This window comes from Phaseolus vulgaris, chromosome 11, assembly GCF_000499845.2.
Source record: "Phaseolus vulgaris cultivar G19833 chromosome 11, P. vulgaris v2.0, whole genome shotgun sequence".
Lineage (NCBI taxonomy): Eukaryota > Viridiplantae > Streptophyta > Magnoliopsida > Fabales > Fabaceae > Phaseolus > Phaseolus vulgaris.
In genome coordinates, this window is record NC_023749.2 from 12,988,779 (window position 1) to 13,008,036 (window position 19,258).

Below are 19,258 nucleotides of genomic sequence, written 5' to 3' on the forward strand. Positions count from 1 at the left end.
GTTTTTGGACTTGCATGCTTCTCTTCCTTTTGATAACTTGATGGTGGGTGTCCTTCGGGCACTCAACGTGGCCCATACGCAACTTCATCCCAACATCTGGGCATCTATCCAGGCCTTCCGCCTTATCTGTGATGTATTTCGTCTTTCTCCCACTCCTTCAATTTTTCTTAGTTATTACACTTCTCATCCGGCCAAGTTGGCCTTGTGGCAATCGTTGGTTGGTCGTTTGGGCAACGTGCTCTTTGGCTCCTTTGTCACTTCTTATAATAATTTTAAAGAGAAATTTCTTAAGGTTTTCATTCGCCCCGAGGGGGTGAAGTACTTTTTTAATGAAGCTGGTCAGTCCAAGTTCCCCTTGTCTTGGACCAGTAAGCCGATCAAGTTTAAGGAATGGCCTTGTCCGCCCTCGAGCGTTGAGGAAGAAGAAATTTATTCTCTTTTTGATGGGCTCCCTCTAAACTTCCTACGCGGAAGCTGATGGCTTTTTACACGTCGCCACAACACTGGGGGTCTTCGAGGGTACACTAACTTGCTTGTTCTCGGTCGGTTTAAGTCTTTTCTCTTTGCTCTTGGTGATTTTAACTTGTCTTGTTTGATTTTTGCAGAAATCATTAGCCAAGAGGTGCCTCAGGCGAAGAATTTAGTGAATGCTTTCCGCACGAAGGCTCTCGAGCGGGGTAAGGGTCGCCCGAGCATAGATATAGCGACCAGGGGCATTCATGCATCTGCTGAAGTGGGTCCAGTGACCCCTCTTGGTAAAGGAAAAAAAAGGAAATGGGAGGGGGGGGGGGATATTGCAACCACCCTTCAATCCCCAGGATCCTTGCCGACACCTCCTCCGCCACGATTGTCTCCTATCCTGGTGGACTCGCCACCGACTGATGATTTCGGTTGTCCTATTGAGACCACTATTTTCGGGCCGCTAGCGGAGCTGTTGTTGAAGTGCCTAAGTCACCCAGAACCTTGTTGGGGCTGATGTACATTTCTCCAAAGGGGTGAAGGTAGGCATTGGTTCTTCTTCTCGTGCCATGGTGAAAGGCATTCCAGAGGAGGACCTGTTGGATAGTGGCCTGGAACTGTTCTGTCGTGGCCTTGTCCTGACCCGCCTGGGTGTTGGTGGCCATGTTTGGCACAAGGAGGAGGTTGCACGGCTTAAACACGAGATGGTTGAGGCTCACCTGAAGCAAGCCAATGAGGCCAACTCATTTTATGGGGACAGACTTGTTTAGTCAGAGGCTGACCGCAAGTTTGCTGAGGCCCGGGTGGCCGAGCTGGAGAAAAAGAACCAGGAGACAACAACTGAGAACAATAAGCCGAAGGAAACTTTGGAAAGGTATGTTAGCCGAGTCTCTTTGTTGGAGGCCGAGAATCAAGATCTGCAGGCATCAAAGGTGTCGGTTGAGGCAGAGCTTGACAAGAACATAGACGAAACTTTGGTCATGTTAGGCCAAAGTTTTGATCAGGCCGTCCGATAGGCTCACCTTCTTTATGGCGATCCTCCTCCATCTGGTAGATTTGACGCTAAGATGGATGTGTATGACGACCGGATGCTGCCTTGTGGGGAGGTGGAATCCTTGAAGGCTGCTGTCGAGGAGACCGCTGCTGCTGCCGAGGATACTGCTGCCTCTGCCGAGGATGAAGGTTCTTAGGCCTCTAGGCTTTTTCTTTTTGAACTCTTGACCGGGTTGTTCTTAGGCCTCTAGGCTTTTTCTTTTTGAACTCTTGACCGGGTTGTGGTCTTTTTTTTGTTATTCTCTCCCCCTGAGGCTGGGGTGTGGCCTCCCCCTTCTTTTGATTAATACATTAATCGTTTTCTTAATTGAAAATTTTGAAAGTTAAGACATCGGTCGGTTATACGTATGAACTTCGTTATTTGCTTTTGTAATTATTTTTGGTTTGTAATTAATCGAGACGTTTGAATTTACTTAGTGTCGGCAGGGTATGCCTGCTAGGGCTTCATCCCGATCGAGCCAAGTTAAGCGGTCTCGACAGGGTATGCCGGTTATAAGGCTGCATCCAGACCGAACCAGAATAAGCGGTTTCGGCAGGGTATGTCGGTTAAGGCTACATCCAGACCGAACCGAGTGTGAGGTATTGACAGGGTATGCCAGTTAAGGCTACGTCCAGACCAAACCAAATTGAATGGTGTCGGAAGGGTATGCCGGTTAAGGCCATGTCCAGAGCGAACCGAATGTGAGGTATTGACAGGGTATACTGGTTTAGGCTACGTTCATACCAAACCAAGTTGAGCGATGTCGGCAAGGTATGCCGGTTAGGGCTACATCCAGACCGAACCGAGAGATGTGAGCGGGACACATTGAAGAAAATCGTCTCTTTATAACCTCCCTGACCGACGTGGTTGGGCGAGGAAGGAGGATGTAAACTTTATTTCTTTAGCTGTAATAAAACTTGAGGTACGTGGCATTCCACATCCTCGGTAAATTTTTTCCTGAAAAGCCATTCTAGATGATAAGCTCCCCCCTTTGCAACTTCTCGGACTCGGAATGGTCCCTCCCAGTTGGACGAGAACTTCCCTTCGTTTCTTCTTGTGTCGCTTCGCATCCTCTAGACGAGGTCTCCCTTCTGGAAGCATTCGAAGGTCTTGACGCTCGAAGCTTGCATGCAGTCTCCCGGATCTTGCTTTTTTCGCGAAGCTCACTTACCAAATCGAGGTTGACTGCTAGGCTTTCCTCATTTAAGGTAAGGTCGAACATTTGCCTTCGGATGGTGGGTTCGCCCACCTCGATCGAGATCATTGCTTCGGTCCCATACGTTAGGCTATATGGTGTTTCTTGTGTGGTTGTCTGAGGGTGCATCTGTATGCCCATAAGACTTCTATCAACTCCTCTGTCCATCGACCATTCGCCTTGTCGAGACGCTTCTTCAACTCGTTTAGAATGACCTTATTTGCGACCTCGGTTGAACGTTGATTTGTGGATGATTGGCCGAGGTTGTGATTGATTTGATGTTGAGGTCAGCATAGAAGGACTGCAGCCCTTGGTTAATGAATTGCCGACCATTATTGGTTATTATCATGTTTGGTATGTCGAACCGACACACGATGCTTCGCCATACAAAGTTTTGGACATTCTTGGCGGAGATGGATGTGAGTCGTTCGGTTTCAATCCATTTAGTAAAGTAGTCAACTCCGATAAGGAGAAACTTGGTTTGCTCTTTTCCTGGTGCGAAGGGGCCGATGATGTCCATTCCCCAGATGGCGAACGACCATCCAGTCGACAAGTGTGATAGTGGGGTGAGCTCAGCCGAGAAGTCGACCAAGCATTGGGACTTGATGGCCCCTCTCGGTTGATACTGGATGTCGAATTCGGAGAGCTCGACCGATCATCCTATCATTCGTTCTGCAAGATCAGGTTTAGATAATATTTTAAAGATGGGGTAGTCGGTCCTTACCGTGATGGAATGGTTTTGGAAATATACATAGATTATCAGCAAATGGTCCAGATCGCAGGGCTGTCAACATATGGTGCATGGCCACGTCCGGGCTAAGGTTTCAGATGCTCATGGCCTCCTTGTTGAATCTGTCAACAAAGGTTCTGAGCGACTCTCCCTTCTCCTGGCAGATGCCTACCAGGGCGATAGATGTCAGGTAATGTGGCCTGCTGGTAGCAAACTGAGTCTCAAACTTTACCACGAGTGTGTTGAAGCTATTAATGGAATTGGGTAGGAGCTTGGTAAACTAGCTAAGGGTTTCTCCCTTTAGAGATGTAGGGAACACTTGGCACATCACCGCGTTGTCCGAGGTGTAGAGACTTATGTGGATAATGTAAGCATCCATATGCTCGTCCGGGTCAGTAGATTCGTCGTACCGATCTCTGTTGAAACCTTTCCACTTGTCCGACAGTGGAACTTCAATAATAGCATTGGTAAAGGGGTGCCGGCGAGCCGAGTCCAGCGTGACAGTCGTCCTGGGCGACTTGTTGAGGCAAGATTTCACCATTCATCTCATGGGTGGGGACCTTGTCTCTCGTTTCCTCCACCGATCTCAGGTTGGGAGGGGAGGTGTAGGACCTGCCGACAACATTGCTCGGTCCAGCACATGGTCCTCCGTCTGTCAGTTTCTTCTTCATCTCTTCATTCTCCTTTCAGAGAGCCTGCATCTCTTGTTCGTTCTTCTTGATAGCTTCTTCGGTCTTCCTTTTCATCTTGACCATCTCTCTCTCTAGGACAGCAACAACATTGCCTGATCGGCTTCACTCATCCTCTCCATGCTTCTGGTTGAGACCATCTACTTTTGTTCTTAAGCTAGTTTCTCTCGGTCCCATGGTGGGCGCCAATTGTTCCTGCTAGGGAGATAGGGCCTAGAGAACTATTGAATGATGTTGTCTCCTTCGTTTCTTCGAGCATATTACTAGAGCTTCACTATGATACTTCTCGTCCAGGTGCTACTCCTTCGGGTCTCGGACGTTCAGTCTCAGGTGAATGCTGAATGAGGGGTACCTGTAGAAGGTACTCCGACGCTCAAGTCAGTAAAAGGGGTATTTGGCACTCGGAGGTGTATAGTGATAATGACGTACCTTGTTCTTGGGATATGTGCTATTTATATTATTTTAATAGGCTTACCTTATTGGGTCGGATTAGTAGAGTGGATCGCACTTAGGGGCGTATTACCTAGTTCTTAATGGTAGTTTAGCTTTACTGATCTTGATCGTTAATGGTTTAGGTGAGTCGATCGGCCTACATGAACATACCAGACTCGATTGGCTCGATTGGCTCGATCGGCTCAGTAAAAGGGACTGAGTCAAAATACTTGATCGTTCGATCCATATCAATACAAGTATAAATTTATAATAATATTTAAAAATTATAATACACATATTTATGATAAAATAAAAATACAAATGTACAAGCGCGAAACAACTGTAAAAAATAATAATAGTATGGATAATATGTAATAAATATAATGAATTGTATATAGATTTATTTATTTGTAAAATTAATAGTAAAAAGACATGATTATATTATCTTTGAAAATCTTTGACATTACTAAAATTTAAAAAATTAAAACAAATATTTTATAATGTTGAAAACATTATTAAAAATTATGAGAAAAGAATGATATGAATTAAGAAAATGAAAATGGGTAACGAACTTGGTGGTTGGGAGCACTTATCTCGTATCTGAACCATCCTATATATAAACTTCACCCACTTTTTGTTCCTATTTCTCTCAATTTTCGTTATTTCCTTTCTACCTCCGTCCTACTTTCTTTCCCTCTCGTACGTATTAGGTATCCTTTTTCATTATTCTTTTACTTTCTCTGCATTATTTACTACTTCTTTTTCAATTTTTTGTTTTGATCGCTTGATTTATTTGATCCTTGCTTCGTGGGGCATTGTTGCGTTTTACGTACGCAACGCAAGTTCGTAACTTTAACCTCTCGCTTTTTGCGAACAAGAGTTTCTTTCATACCCAGATATTAATTTCTCATTTGGATTGTGATGTTAGTTCTTTGTTGATGTGATGGTGCATTAACGGGATTTGAAGACTGTTTCTTTTGTATTTGCTATTTGCTATTTGCATGATCATGATACCAGTTTCATTCTTTTGTTGAGTTAGTCAATCTTTTCCCCTTTTTTAAATTGGGGTTCAATTTATTTGCATTATTTTTTTTGGTTTTGTAACTTACATTTTGAGTTTTGTTATTCTGTGTTTCTTTAGACTTTAGGTGAAAGAAATGGCTACTGATCATCAGGCTTTATTTGTAGTCCATTTGTTTGGTCTGTAAAAGTTAGGTGGCTGTTACCTTCTTTCTATAATTATTCTTTAGTTTCTGGGTAACGAGATTATCAGGCTAACCTTTAGTTTCGTGGAATCATTGACTTATTGTCCCAAGTTCATATATCATTCCATTTGAGTATTTTGTATTAAGTGATGAACTGTTTCGAGATTTAATGCATTGTAACAACGTTGATGTAGTGAATTGTTTCATTATGCCTATTCTTTGATATTTTCGGTCTTTACTGATTATGTGCAATGGAAGTAGATTATTGTAATTATTGGACTTAACATGTGAATATGTATTTGAGACATTCTTGTCACAAAGTTATATCGTTCTTCTCTTTGTATGTACGGTATTTACGTGGTGTCATATGTGTCTTTTCTTTGTGTATGGTATGTATTCTTCTATCTGTGTGTGTATACATTCCAAGGACATCTTTCGTTAGACTAATCTTAATTTGGAAGTTCATACATAGTGCTAGCTGTGTTTTGATTAATGATTATGCAGATCTCATAATTTCCCTCTCTTTCTGGCCTATTTTTTCTATTGGCCTTTTAACTATTGATGATGGTGAAATGAGAAATTTGTGTTTCGGATGCAAGTGTTGTACTCGTTAGTCCATATAAATTTGAGGATTCTAAGGTGCGGTGGTAAGGTGATACAAATTTGCTGTCTTGTTCATATTTTCTCGGTCTGAGAATTAGCAGTGAGCATAAAGACAAGAGTAGCATTGTCGAAAATGTCAATTATTACATCTCATATCTGACATGTAGTATATTTAATCTCTCTCTTCCAGTGCTTGTTGATTAATTACCTCAGAAGGACTTTGTTTGTTACAAGTAACCAAGGGCAACTTTCATGTCTGAATTCGAAACAAACATCCCAAGTGCTTTTGGTGGGTGTTGAATATCTCAGTTCACATATATTTTTCATGGCATAAAGATATTCAGTTAGTCTGAGAATAGAACGCAACACTTTATCAATGGTTTGCTCTCTGATGTGTGGTTTGATAATTGAATAGATCCCTTTGCTGAGGCAAATGCTGAGGACTCAGGTGCTGGGACGAAAGAGTATGTTCATGTTCGTGTACAACAACGTAACGGAAGGAAAAGCCTAACAACTGTTCAAGGATTAAAGAAAGAGTATAGCTATAGCAAAATACTCAAGGACCTGAAGAAAGAATTTTGCTGCAATGGTACTGTTGTCCAAGACCCTGAGTTGGGCCAGGTTTGTGTTTCTGTTCTTCATAAAAAATGCATAATGTAAATTTTATTTGGTAAATGTCATCCAGTGGACTTCTTTTCTCCCTTGATATGGACATTCTTCTTTATGTTACGTGATTTTCTATAAATGCCACTGGGTGCATCATCTCTTGTAATATTTATCAATAAGCCTAAACATCAACTGTGTGTGTATCTGTGCAGGTTATACAACTTCAGGGAGATCAAAGAAAAAATGTTTCTACATTCCTTGTGCAGGTAGACATTCTGATATCGTGTGCCTATTGTTCTTTACTAAAAAACAGTATTGTGTGTGATGTCTAAATTTCTCTGTGATGTTACAAACAGGCTGGCATAGTGAAGAAAGAACATATCAAGCTTCATGGTTTCTAAGATCTAACCAACAGTGGCAATTTGGCTTCATGCTAAATACGTATTGCCTGCTGACTACATTGAATATCGGCAGCAGCTTATAAATCTGAATTCAAGCAATTATTAATCACATCAACATTCTGTTATATTGTAGTTAGAGTCATATAAAATCTTCTGTGGTGTTGTTTACCTATTCTGGAAAGTTACAGCTGGGAATGGTAAGGATAACATGTCTACTTCTAAGACAATTGTCCTGAATAAATTTCTTATTATTCTTCCCTGTGCAAGTAACTCAGCTTATTTGGTTGCATTTTATTTTGGGTCATTGACTTGCCAAACTGATGGGGTTAATTTGATAGAAATTGAGATACAAACCAACCTAAACCCTGCTTGCTACTGTAAGAAAATGAGGACAGAGTAAAATGTCAGTAGAAGGAAGTTATAAAATTGAATTTTTATCTATGGAAGATAGCTTCTTTTATATTTTTAAACTAAATAATCATATAAACTAAATAATCATATATTTTTCTTTTCTTTTCCTGTAAGCATGAAGGACTTTTTTTTTTTTTTGACAATTTGTTATTAATGAATTACATTATCAAACTAAACTATAATGACTTGTGCTATATTTTTTTAAACTAAAAATAATAATGTTTTAAACGTGCCATTTTTATTTTATTTATTTATCAAGAGTAATTTATTTTATTTTTGCAATCTGCTTTGTCTTTATTTCCTTCATACCGTAGTTGACGTAGGCTAAAAAAATAAATATGAAAAATAAGTTTTGAGCGAAATTAAGAAAATGTTAATATTAATTTTCTTTGTTCTATTTTCCGTTTACTTTATAAAAATCTATATGTTTCCTCGATTTTTTAATCTTATTTTTTTATATTTTCTCTCTTTCAAATTTTCTTTTGAAATTAAACAAAATATCAATATTTAACAAAAAATAAAACAAAATACTAACATGGTAACATAGATTTAAACGCCCTTGGCGATAAATGATTGCTTATCAAAAGGATATTTTTTGCAATATTTTTTTAAAATATTTCCTCTCTTCCAGAAGCTCTATGTCACCATGGCTGTCGATGGCCTATCATTTTATTTTTTAATACAGAACATAAGTATCATGTGGAAAAAATATTTACAACATGGGGAGATTAATTCTTTAATGATATTTTGTTTTTTGACAATCAAATTCTAAATTCTATATACAAAATAAATACGTGTATTTGTTGAGCTGAATATCCGTTAATATCAGTAATCCACCATTACTTAAACATATAATTAAAATTCTAATAATATATTATCGATACATTTTTATTTAATAACGAATAAAAATAGTTTATTTAATAATCTAGTGTAGTTAAGTAAGATTTATATTATTTAGAGGCTTTATGCAATTTTAAAACTAGGTAAATAAAATGATATAATGTTATATTTAAGTTTTAAATATTAATTAATACCCATAATTATACAAAATTTATCTTCCGGTTTTCAGGTATAAAATTAATTCATTTTAATATTTTTAAAAAATTCATATACATTCCAGTTTTAACCTCTTTTAATTCTTATAGTTTAACTGCATTGAAACAAAAGGAGATTAAAGATATTATTTTTATGTATGGAAGAAAAAATAAAATATGTTCTATGAGAGGAACAAAATTGAATAATTTAACCTATAATTTATTTTTTTAAATCTTATTTTGACTTGCCTTTATATTCGTTCAATATCTGTCTTTTTATTTTATTTGAGACATCTATGAATATTTTTTTAACTATTTTTATCTCTACCTAATTCTTAACTATTTTGCATACTTAATATAAATTAGAATAAAATAATATTACGAAGTTAAATTTTTTAATGTAACAAAAGATGTTAATTACTTATCTTGGATTTATACATCAACATTAAAAATCAACCAATAAAAAGGGAATCAGTGGTAATGATATTTTAAATGACCAAATCACAGTGAAGTAATAGTTAATAGCCAATCATAATCAACAAAGAGTATTATTATAATAACAACATTAATTAGCAACAGAATCTGGGCTTTAGTATTCTAAAAATAACGAATAGTGTATTAATAAATATTTTTTTATTAAAATCATGATAAAATACCTTAATGGCATTAAACATTATAACTTTAACAGTTTTCAAGGGTACTAGCTGGAGTGAATAATTAATATGGTACAACAGTCAATAAATTGAAGAATTAATAAATAAAAAATCATGTCAAAAGTGTTGTCAGATATATATTAATAACATTTTAGGGTATGTACTTTTTTTTTTATACAAAAAATGGTTTTAGTGGAGGCATTGATTAAAGTTGTGACAACTTTAGCAGTGGAATACTGTGACCATGTTCTTATCCCTTTGAAGACGAGTCAGCAGTATTAGAAAACAAAGCATGTTTTTGTTTGATTGTAATTGCGTAGGATTGTATATAGTAAATTAAGTTTCGATTCAAAAGATGTTCGGGTAAACGCAAAGTCCTTTCTAATCCTACCAACTTCCCACCCTTTTTCAACCATCAATCCATTTTCTCCTCATCAGTTTTTCAATACTACTTTTCAGAATTAAAAATTTCATTAAATTTATACCCAAGGTCGAATCATTCCAAAACATGTTGATACCCGGTATGACCAACTACACAGATTTAAATCTATTAATTAAAATGTGTATTAATAATAATAATAATTAAATTATAAAAAAATTAAGTAATATCAATGTTAATTGCGATATCTTGATTTAGATTCCACACAAATACAAGAAAATCATACAAGAAAATCATTGAATATAAACCAATTTTAGAAAAAAAAATAATTAGTTGTTATAGTCATTATAAGAAAATCATGAAATAAAAATTAATTTTTAGAGACAAAAATAATTAGTTGCTATAGCGACTAAATTAGAGACCATTTTAGAGACTAAACCAATTTTGGTTTCTAAATTAGTTTCTATTATGGTAAAATGGTTTCTAAATTGATGTCTAATTAGCAACAAAAGTTTTTGCTACCAGTAACTATAACAACTAATTATTTTTGTCTCTAAAAATTGGTTTATATTTTATGATTTTTTTTAGTGAGTGACTAAACTAGAGATTATTTTAGAGACTAAAATAGTTTTTGATTTCTAAATTAGTTTTTATGATTGTTAAATGGTTTCTAAATTGGTATCTAATTAGCTAACAAAGTACCAATTATTTAGATTCTAAATTTGTTAGAAAAACATTGGTAACTAATTGTTATAAATTTAGAAATTATTTAACAATAATATAAATTAATTTAGAAATTAACATTTTTTTAGTTTCTAAAATATTTCTAATTTAGTTACTATAACAATTAATTATTATTTTTTTTCTAAAATTAGTTTCTATTCAATGATTTTCTTGTAGTGACAATAAAAATTTATCAAATTCTATTTATAAAAATAGTAAAAAATTTATTAAATACTATAAATAGAGATAACAATCAAAATAAAAATATATTATTATAACATTAATTATAACTGAATACCGAATATTCTCTTAAATAAATATTAGATAATACTTTACAAATATACTTCTAATGGAGAAACGAAACCTATTTGGAAAAAAAATAAGAAAAGTAAAATAAGAACGAAGGAAAAAAAATCAATTATTCACCGGGTAATAGTCTTCGTACATGAACAAAACTAATTAGCAAGGTGTCTGTCTTTGTTTTATTTTTCATCATCTTCATCCAAAACATTTTATTTTTCAATTTGAGTTTTCTGCATTTAAAAGAAACAAGTCAATTTTTGTTTGGGTACCAAAGGGGCGAAAGTGATGTTGGTGCAGGTCTTATATGAGTTTCTAGATGATTGATTAGTCCGTGTTTAGAATCTAGAAGATTGATTAGTATATTATTTTTCATTTTGGGGTGACTTGTATTTTTGCATTTGTGTGTTTTACGAGGGCCTTTTCTATACTTTATTTGGCATTTCTCTCTTATTGTAGAAACAGACAGAATCAGTGCAAAATGTACCAGCTACCACCATCCCAACAACTACTTATAATCACAATTTGCTTCAACATTTCAGAGGAATTAACAAACTAAAACGCTTGTGTTTTAGCTCAAAACAAATCATAAAACATTGTACTGAATTTGTTGTAATTAATTTTTCTATATTTGTGCAGATTTTATCACTATCTTTACAATATCAGATCATAATGCACACACACAACTATTCCTGACAGGAGCATTAACTTAATTAATCAACGTAACATCACCATAACATAACATATACATACTTTGTTACATCTTGGTACTATGATTATTTTTCCTAGATATTCGTGTGCATCTAACACCGACACATTTGTCATCTACAAAATTCCACCCCAACTAACACTTCCAACCCAACTACCAACCTTGCACGTTAGACCGAAATACCATGTGTTCAACTACCACTCTTTCCACTCTTTCCACTCTCTATTTTACTTTCATTCCCTCTTCTTCATCTTCTTCTTCTTCTTCTTCTTCATTTCTATGGACCCTTCAACTCTCCTATACGACTTTACATCCTCCTATTAATACCGCTGAATCCTTTCCTTATTCTACACTTCTTTTTCATAAACATATTTGAAGCTTTCAAAGCTCTTTTCAACTTGCTGTTGCAATGGCTGACATAGATCGCTCCTCTGATAATTCTTCTGCTGATTCTAAAGGTACCCTTTAAGAATCCAAGTCTTCTGATACCTAGACAAATACTATAACATGCACATACAAATTTGAGGTTACACACACGTATTGATAACTAATCTCTTTGGAGTTTTGGGTCATTCTCTAGTCTTTGTATGGCATTACATTTGTTAAATTTGGAATATATATACTTCTCAGAATCCTATTCTCGTGGCATTTTCTTCTTCTTCTTCTTCTTCTCTGTGACCACCCGAGATTGCCAGATTTTAGTCTTAATGTGTTATAACATTTGATATATTGAAAACACAAAGTGGTTCATTGCATTATTTTTAGTAACTTAAACTATTTAACAAGGTATGATCTTACACTGTGTGATTTGTGTCTATGCATTAGAAAAGTTGTTGTTTGCGATATAAATTTGAAGAGTTGATTTGCGTTGTGTAGAAAAAACCCTCCAAATTTCAAATGTTGAATTTTCTGAGGCTGAGGAAATCCTTATTGCCATGGTGTATAATCTGGTTGGGGAGAGGTGAGTATCCATGCTTTCTTTTGTTGAACCACTTTTATTTTTTTCATTTTAGATGAAGGTTATGAAACAATAAGTTTTTTCCTTAGGTGGTCTTTGATTGCTGGAAGAATTCCTGGAAGAACTGCAGAAGAGATAGAGAAGTATTGGACTTCAAGATATTCGACAAGCCAATGAAGTGGCAGAGAATGAAGCAGGAAAAATTTTGTGTGACTGCATGGCATTGAAGTGACTACTATGTGGGATATGAAATGGAAGTTGTTCCTATTATATAATGGTTCTTGTATTTGCATTTTGGGGTAACTAAAAGGGGCATGTCATTCTAAAAGCCCTTATGTGTAATGTTACTTTATCTTCATATTTATATCTTATAATGTTCCTATCTGTTTTTGGCAATCTATGATTCAGATATTTCCATGTGAAAAGAAGTTTCAAAAGTACTCAATCTCAGAATTATAAAAGTTTTAATTCAAATCAGAAATAAAAAAATTTGATTTGCCTAGTTCTTGTTTAACTCGTTTTCTGGTTTTATATAGTAGCTGATCCTCTTTCTTTAATAATTATAATTATGTTTTCTCTTTTTTATCCTTTTCTTTTTCTCTTCTTTGTTTTCCATTTTTCTTCATTCTTTATTTTACATGTTTCATGTGTCATTACAGTGAGTGAGTCGTGTTTACAAATCAACATGAATTGCAAATTCTTCACCAATTACATATACTCTAAGTTGAAGAGTTCTCTTGTGCAAACATGATATTTTCCTTTGTTGTTTTGTTTCTTTCTTTTCTTATTTTTGTTATCATGTATGAAGAATCAGGTCTTTCACTATTCCCTCATAAATATCTCTATCTATACTTTAGTGAGAATTCGGCTACTCTTCTTGTGTCTCATATTCTTCACTCCAATAATTATAATTTTTTGGAGTCAATCAATGATCACCACTTTGAATATAAAGAAAATAAGTTCAGTTTGTAGATATGACAACGATTGAGCCAATGAAAGAAGATACGTCTTATCATGTCTGATATCGAGGCAATAACATGGTAGTGTCCTAGCTCGTGCATTCAGTGTCACCATAATCCAACATAGTATTTTTTGGAAGGAGAAAGATAAAGCAATATGGAATGATCTCAAATCTAGGTTTTTCTAGGAAGATCTTTTAAGAATCTCTGAAGTACAAATGGAGGCTTCTTCTTTAAAACAAAGCACTACAAGAAATAATGATGCTAGAGTCCCAAAAAAAGTGATGCAAAGAGCGGAAGAGAGAAGCTACATGGGGCTAGTGTGGGCTTAGTGTCCCAATAGAAATGAAAGCTAATCTTTTGGTGACTATGCATTAGAAACGACCTCTAATGGGACACAAATTTACAAGGTAGTGTTGGCTAAGCCTACATAAAGAAAATTATATTATTTAACTATAGCGTAGGTTTGGGAGACACTAAAATGAATATAAAATCAAATAATTATTAAGAATGGACTTTAAGTCTAACTCAACCTTATAAAACCGGCTTATAAGGCGAGGTTTGCACCCACTTATATGTGTGAGACTATATATTATGTGTGGTCCGATAACGAACCGATAATAGGTGACCTGATAAGCCCAACCAACAATTGCTAGGATAGACTTGAAATGACTCTGATACCATATTAAGAAGTTGACTTTAAGCCTAGCTCAACCTTATAAAATCAACTTATAAGGTGAGGTTTGCACCCACTTATATACTATGAAATGTCCTAATCTCTAGTCGATGTGTGATCTCTAACAATAATTAAACTTAGCATCGCCATTGAGAACACTACATGAGAAAGAAAATGTGAGTAAATTGTCGCCATTGGGGACATTACCTGGGAAACAAATATTAGTGTCGCTTAGACCTATGTTACATGTAATAAAATATTAACTTACATCCACTTTGTGTCCCCATTATGGACGCAATATCATTCTACAACTTATTTTTTTGATTGCATTTACTTTGTATCCCCATTCTTAATGCTAACTTATTATTATTATTTTAATAATTTTTAACTTGCATCCACTTTGTGTCTCCATTCTAGACTCAATTTTATTCTGTTACTTATTTTTTTTTCATTGCATCTATTTTGTGTCTCCGTTCTAGACGCTAACTTATTATTATTATTTTAATAATTTTTAATGCGAGTTAAAGGTCTCCATTGTGGACACAATATTTGACATTTATTTTTGTGTCCAACTTGAGTAGATTTCACCCTTGTTAGTGACTTCTTTTTTATAACCCTCATTTTTTGTTGACAGCTAAAATATTTTTTTTTTGTAGTGAGGGGATTCCCTTCAAACAATTTCAAGAACTCTGCTAACAAAAAAGTGTATACTCATTGTGAAAGAAGTGGTCACATGATTGATGTATGTTACAAAAAAATGGTTTCCCACCTGAGCACAATCACTACAATTCAAAGAACAATCTTGTTAAAAATCCGGATGTCGGGTAAGACATCAAATATGAGAATTGTAATGAAGACTTATGGTTAACTCGACAACAATCAAGCTTGGATGGCTTTCATTAATCAAGACTACCAATGATAAAGATACTGATATATCTTATATCAACCAAATCAATTCCATCACTTCCAGTTCTTTTAATTATGGTAAGAGTATTTTTGCTAGAGGTAAATATTTTACTAATGTCAATTCTTTTGAAACTAGAAACATGACTAATTAGGTCTTGGATTCTAAGGCAATTGATCATATGTCTTCATCTATAAATAATTTATGCTCTTACAAAAAAATTAATCCTGTATCTACCTGATGAAAGAGTGGGCATAACCGTTAACTCAGGACAAATATCTAAGTTTGTAACCGAGTCTTTATTCTTCATAAAAGGCAATCAAAGAGAAAATGGTCTAATCAATGGGCCTTAAAAAAAGGAATGGCTATTCAAGGGACGAGTAACAATTACATAGTAGGTCTGCTAAGGACACCACCCGATCAACCTATATATTCACTCTTCAGGAAGTACATTTCATTCTATCATATACTCTTAAACTTATACATCAAAGAACACATTATTTTTGTACTCCTACTGATTAGGCATCAGGGAGTCTTTTGTTGGTGGACCTCTCCCACTCTCAAGGATCGATTGAAGGTTTGCTATTACGAGAAGTGCACAAATCGCTATGTTACACTCTCCGAACTTGTTTTCGGTAGGAACAAATCCCATTACTATCAATTTACCCAATGAATCAAAAGTTAAAGCTACTTACATAAGAACTGTTAAAATTGGGCATGAAATCCCGTTGAAAGATGTTTTATTCATTCCTGAATTCACTTATAATTTGATTTATGCTTCCAGATTAGTTTTTTCCCTTGATATTGAAATTCTTTTTGCTAATAATGTTTTGTGATTCCGGAGCAGAAAATAAAATGGAAGATTTGTATAGTTGAGATTCATGTTGGCTTGTATGTTCTTAAAGGTTCAACATATTCTGCTAATATAGTTAATAACATCCAAATACGTAAAATAGGGGATGCTAATCTTTAGCATGTTAGACTACGTCACTTGTCTTATGAAAGGCTTGTCAAATATTTGTACATTATTGACACTGGTACTAAAAATTCTAGCATTTGCCATTTAGCAAAAGAAAAAAAAAAGTTATCTTTTTATACAAATTTTCTCATGTGTGGAAAGTGTTTAATTTAATTCATGTTAACTTTTGGGGACCTTGTTCCATTTCTTATTTGCATGATCATAAGTATTTTATTATTGTCGTCGATGATTATTCCCTCTAAACATGGATTTACATGATGCAAAATAATTGTGAAACTCATATACACCTTGTTCATTTTATAGCTTATGTGAAAAATCAGTTTGCTACTTTAGTTAACTGTGAATTTAATATAAAAAATCATTTTGAATCAAAAGGAATTTTGCATCAAATTGTTTGTGTAGAAATAATTGAACAAAATGACATTGTAGAAAGAATGCACCGACATCTTTTGAATGTTACTAGAGCCCTTATTTTTCAATATAATATTCCTACCCAGTTATGGACTTATGCTGTCAACTATGTTGCCTTTTTTTAATTAATTTATGTTTACACCTTTTCCTGGGAATGCTTCTCTTTTTGAAAAACTCTACAAAAAAGGATTGTAATCTTAGCAATATAAAAGTCTTTGGTTGCTTATGTTATGTTAGCACTCTTGTAAAAGAAAGAAACTCGATCCTTGTGTTGCCTATGTTGCCTTTTTTTAATTAATTGTATGTCCACAATTGTTTAAAATTCTAATAGTAGCATTCACATCAAAGCTTCAATATTAAGAATCTTTGTAGTTTGTCATACTTTCTTAGTTTTGAGGTTGCAAGGAATAACAAAGTCATACATTTGTTCCAATAAAAGTATACTCTTGATCTCCTAAGTGAAATAGGGATGCTTGATTCTGCTCCGATTTCTACACTTATGAATTTTTCTAGCGGAGTCTCTTTCGACAATGGAGAACTACTTAAAGATCTTACTCCTTATAGAAGACTTGTTGAAAAATTTATCTATTTCACTAATTAATGACTCTTTTTACAACAAGTGTATCGAGTCAGAAATAACAATTTTCCCTTAAGGACGAATATCAAACCCACAAGGAACAATTGTTTAAAATTCTAATAGTAGCATTCACTAAGTATAAGAATATCACTACAAGAAAATCATCAAATATAAACCAATTTTAGAGACAAAAAATAATTAATTGCTATATTGACTAAATTAGATACCATTTTAGAGACTAAACAAATTATTGGTATCTAAATTAATTTCTTTTATCGATAAATAGTTTCTAAATTGGTATATAATTAGCTACCAAGGATTTAGCTACCAACTTTAGAATCTAAATAATTTATGGCTAATTAGATACCAATTTAGAAACTATTCATCAATAATAAAAACTAATTTAAATACCAAAAAGTTTTTTAGTCTCTAAAATAGTATCTAATTTAGTCAATATAGCAACTAAACATTTTTGTCTCTAAAATTAGTTTCTATTTAATGATTTCTTTAGTAGTGTATGTACAATAATTTGATTTGATTTTGACAATAGTTTGCATGAAAACTAAATAAAAGCGAAGTAAAAGAGTAAAATATTTCAATTAGAAAAAATTGGAAATGAGGTTAATCTTTTTCTCTCGTATATAGTTTTAAACATATAATATTCCATATTGATTGATATTGATGCACATATAAAAATCATTCATATTGATTCCTCGCATACAAAATTATTAAGAGAGTCTCCTAAATATCGATTTCTCGCATATTTATAAAAACTCCTTATCATTACGAACAAATGTTATAAACCAATTAACATTTCAAATTTATTCCTAACATTCAAATATGTAAAGCATTATCATTTAGGTAAGATAATTATAAGTATTTTCCAGTCAAATCCAAGGATCAAAATATTGAATATTTTCAAGCTTTGAGAATAAAGTGATAATATCAATCATCAATCAAGAACTATAAATATTTTAGATAAATATCACCTAAATACATAAGAGTTTGAACATGTTACTCCCTATCCCAAAGAAAAGAATTAACCACTCATGATGACTATTAAAAGTATGGACAATAAGAAAAGAAAATCTAGAGTGTTTCTCCTTTACGGTTGCCTCCTTTAGGGTTTCCTTCCTTTGATTCATCCCAATGATGTCTAGGGTTATGCTTAATTCCTTCTATTTAACCAATTAGGGTTAGGCTAAGTGACATATTTATTCATAATATACCATTTTTCTCCATCTCTCCTTAAATTTCTGAAAATAACACAAAATTGAGAATAAATCATTATCATTCATCTCATAATTCAAAAATATGTAAAAATGTTCAAATTCCTAAATTAGAGGTTGAATTATAACTATTTTATCAATTAAAGTCCACAAGTACCTATCATTTTATATGAAATATTACTTTATTATGGCATTTATCATTAATATTAGGCCAAACATAACATTTGTGTTTCATCATCGTATCCAATTTTTTGTTATGTGTATTATACTCATCATCAAGCTTCTTTACGGATTCTTTAATATCTTAAACAAACTCTTGGTAAAGGAATATTTCTTGATGCCAATAGTTAAGTGAAGATTAAAGCTTTTAGCGATTCTGACTAAGCATGATGCCTTAATACTCGAAAATATGTTATTGGATACATTGTTTATTTAAGGAACTCTCCTATATCATGGTAATCAAAGAAACAATCTATTGTCTACAAAATTTCTTCTGAAGTGGGATATAGAGCTCTCGCCTTAACCACATGTGACTTACAGTGGTTGAGTCATCTCATGAAGAATCTTTTTATATTACATCCTAGGTCTGGTGTGATTTATTGCGATAATCAATCTGCCATCAAGATTACATTCAATCAAGTTTTCCATGAGAACACCAAACACATAGAGATAAACTGTCATATCATCAGAGAAAAAGCTCAACAAGGTTTGCTGAAGCTCCTTCCTGTACAATTCAGTTTACAACAAGTGAATATTTTGACTAAAATTTTCCTCCTTCAACCTTCCATTCTCTTTTCTCCAAGCTTGGAATGCTGAATATGTTGAATAAAATTCAAATGTAATTTGTCAGTTTTAAAATTAGAAGTTACTAGAAAATAGTAGAATGAGAGTTTGGGTAGGTGAAAGATTAAAATTTGTGAGTGGGATTTTAATTATGTTGTTAGTGGGGTTTTAAGGCCATAAAGAAGATTTTTCTAGAAGAGCTTCCTAAAGCCTATAAATA

General features: G+C 34.0%; 1 protein-coding gene across 4 annotated transcripts; it reads left to right on the forward strand.

Annotated features, from left to right (window-relative positions):
* The first annotated feature begins 5,115 nt into the window (after positions 1-5,115).
* Positions 5,116-7,619, forward strand: LOC137830426 (protein translation factor SUI1 homolog). 4 transcript variants are annotated; one of them, XM_068637754.1, is made up of 5 exons: positions 5,116-5,248; positions 6,537-6,635; positions 6,762-6,967; positions 7,165-7,218; positions 7,309-7,619. In XM_068637754.1, exons 2-5 carry the CDS (start codon positions 6,599-6,601, stop codon positions 7,351-7,353), a joined length of 342 nt encoding a protein of 113 aa, XP_068493855.1. In that variant the 5' UTR covers positions 5,116-5,248; positions 6,537-6,598; the 3' UTR covers positions 7,354-7,619. The 4 variants fall into 4 exon arrangements, with proteins under 4 accessions (XP_068493855.1, XP_068493863.1, XP_068493871.1 ...); XM_068637762.1 differs by having other exon boundaries at positions 5,143-5,237; XM_068637770.1 differs by lacking the exon at positions 5,116-5,248 and adding an exon at positions 5,319-5,380.
* The last annotated feature ends 11,639 nt before the right edge of the window (positions 7,620-19,258 follow it).

Coding starts and splice junctions, on each gene's coding strand:
- LOC137830426 (XM_068637754.1), top strand. CDS start 6,599: ATGTCTGAATTCGAAACAAACATCCCAAGTGCTTTTG. Junction 6,636..6,761: donor AAACATCCCAAGTGCTTTTG/GTGGGTGTTGAA, acceptor ATAATTGAATAG/ATCCCTTTGCTGAGGCAAAT. Junction 7,219..7,308: donor TTTCTACATTCCTTGTGCAG/GTAGACATTCTG, acceptor TGTTACAAACAG/GCTGGCATAGTGAAGAAAGA.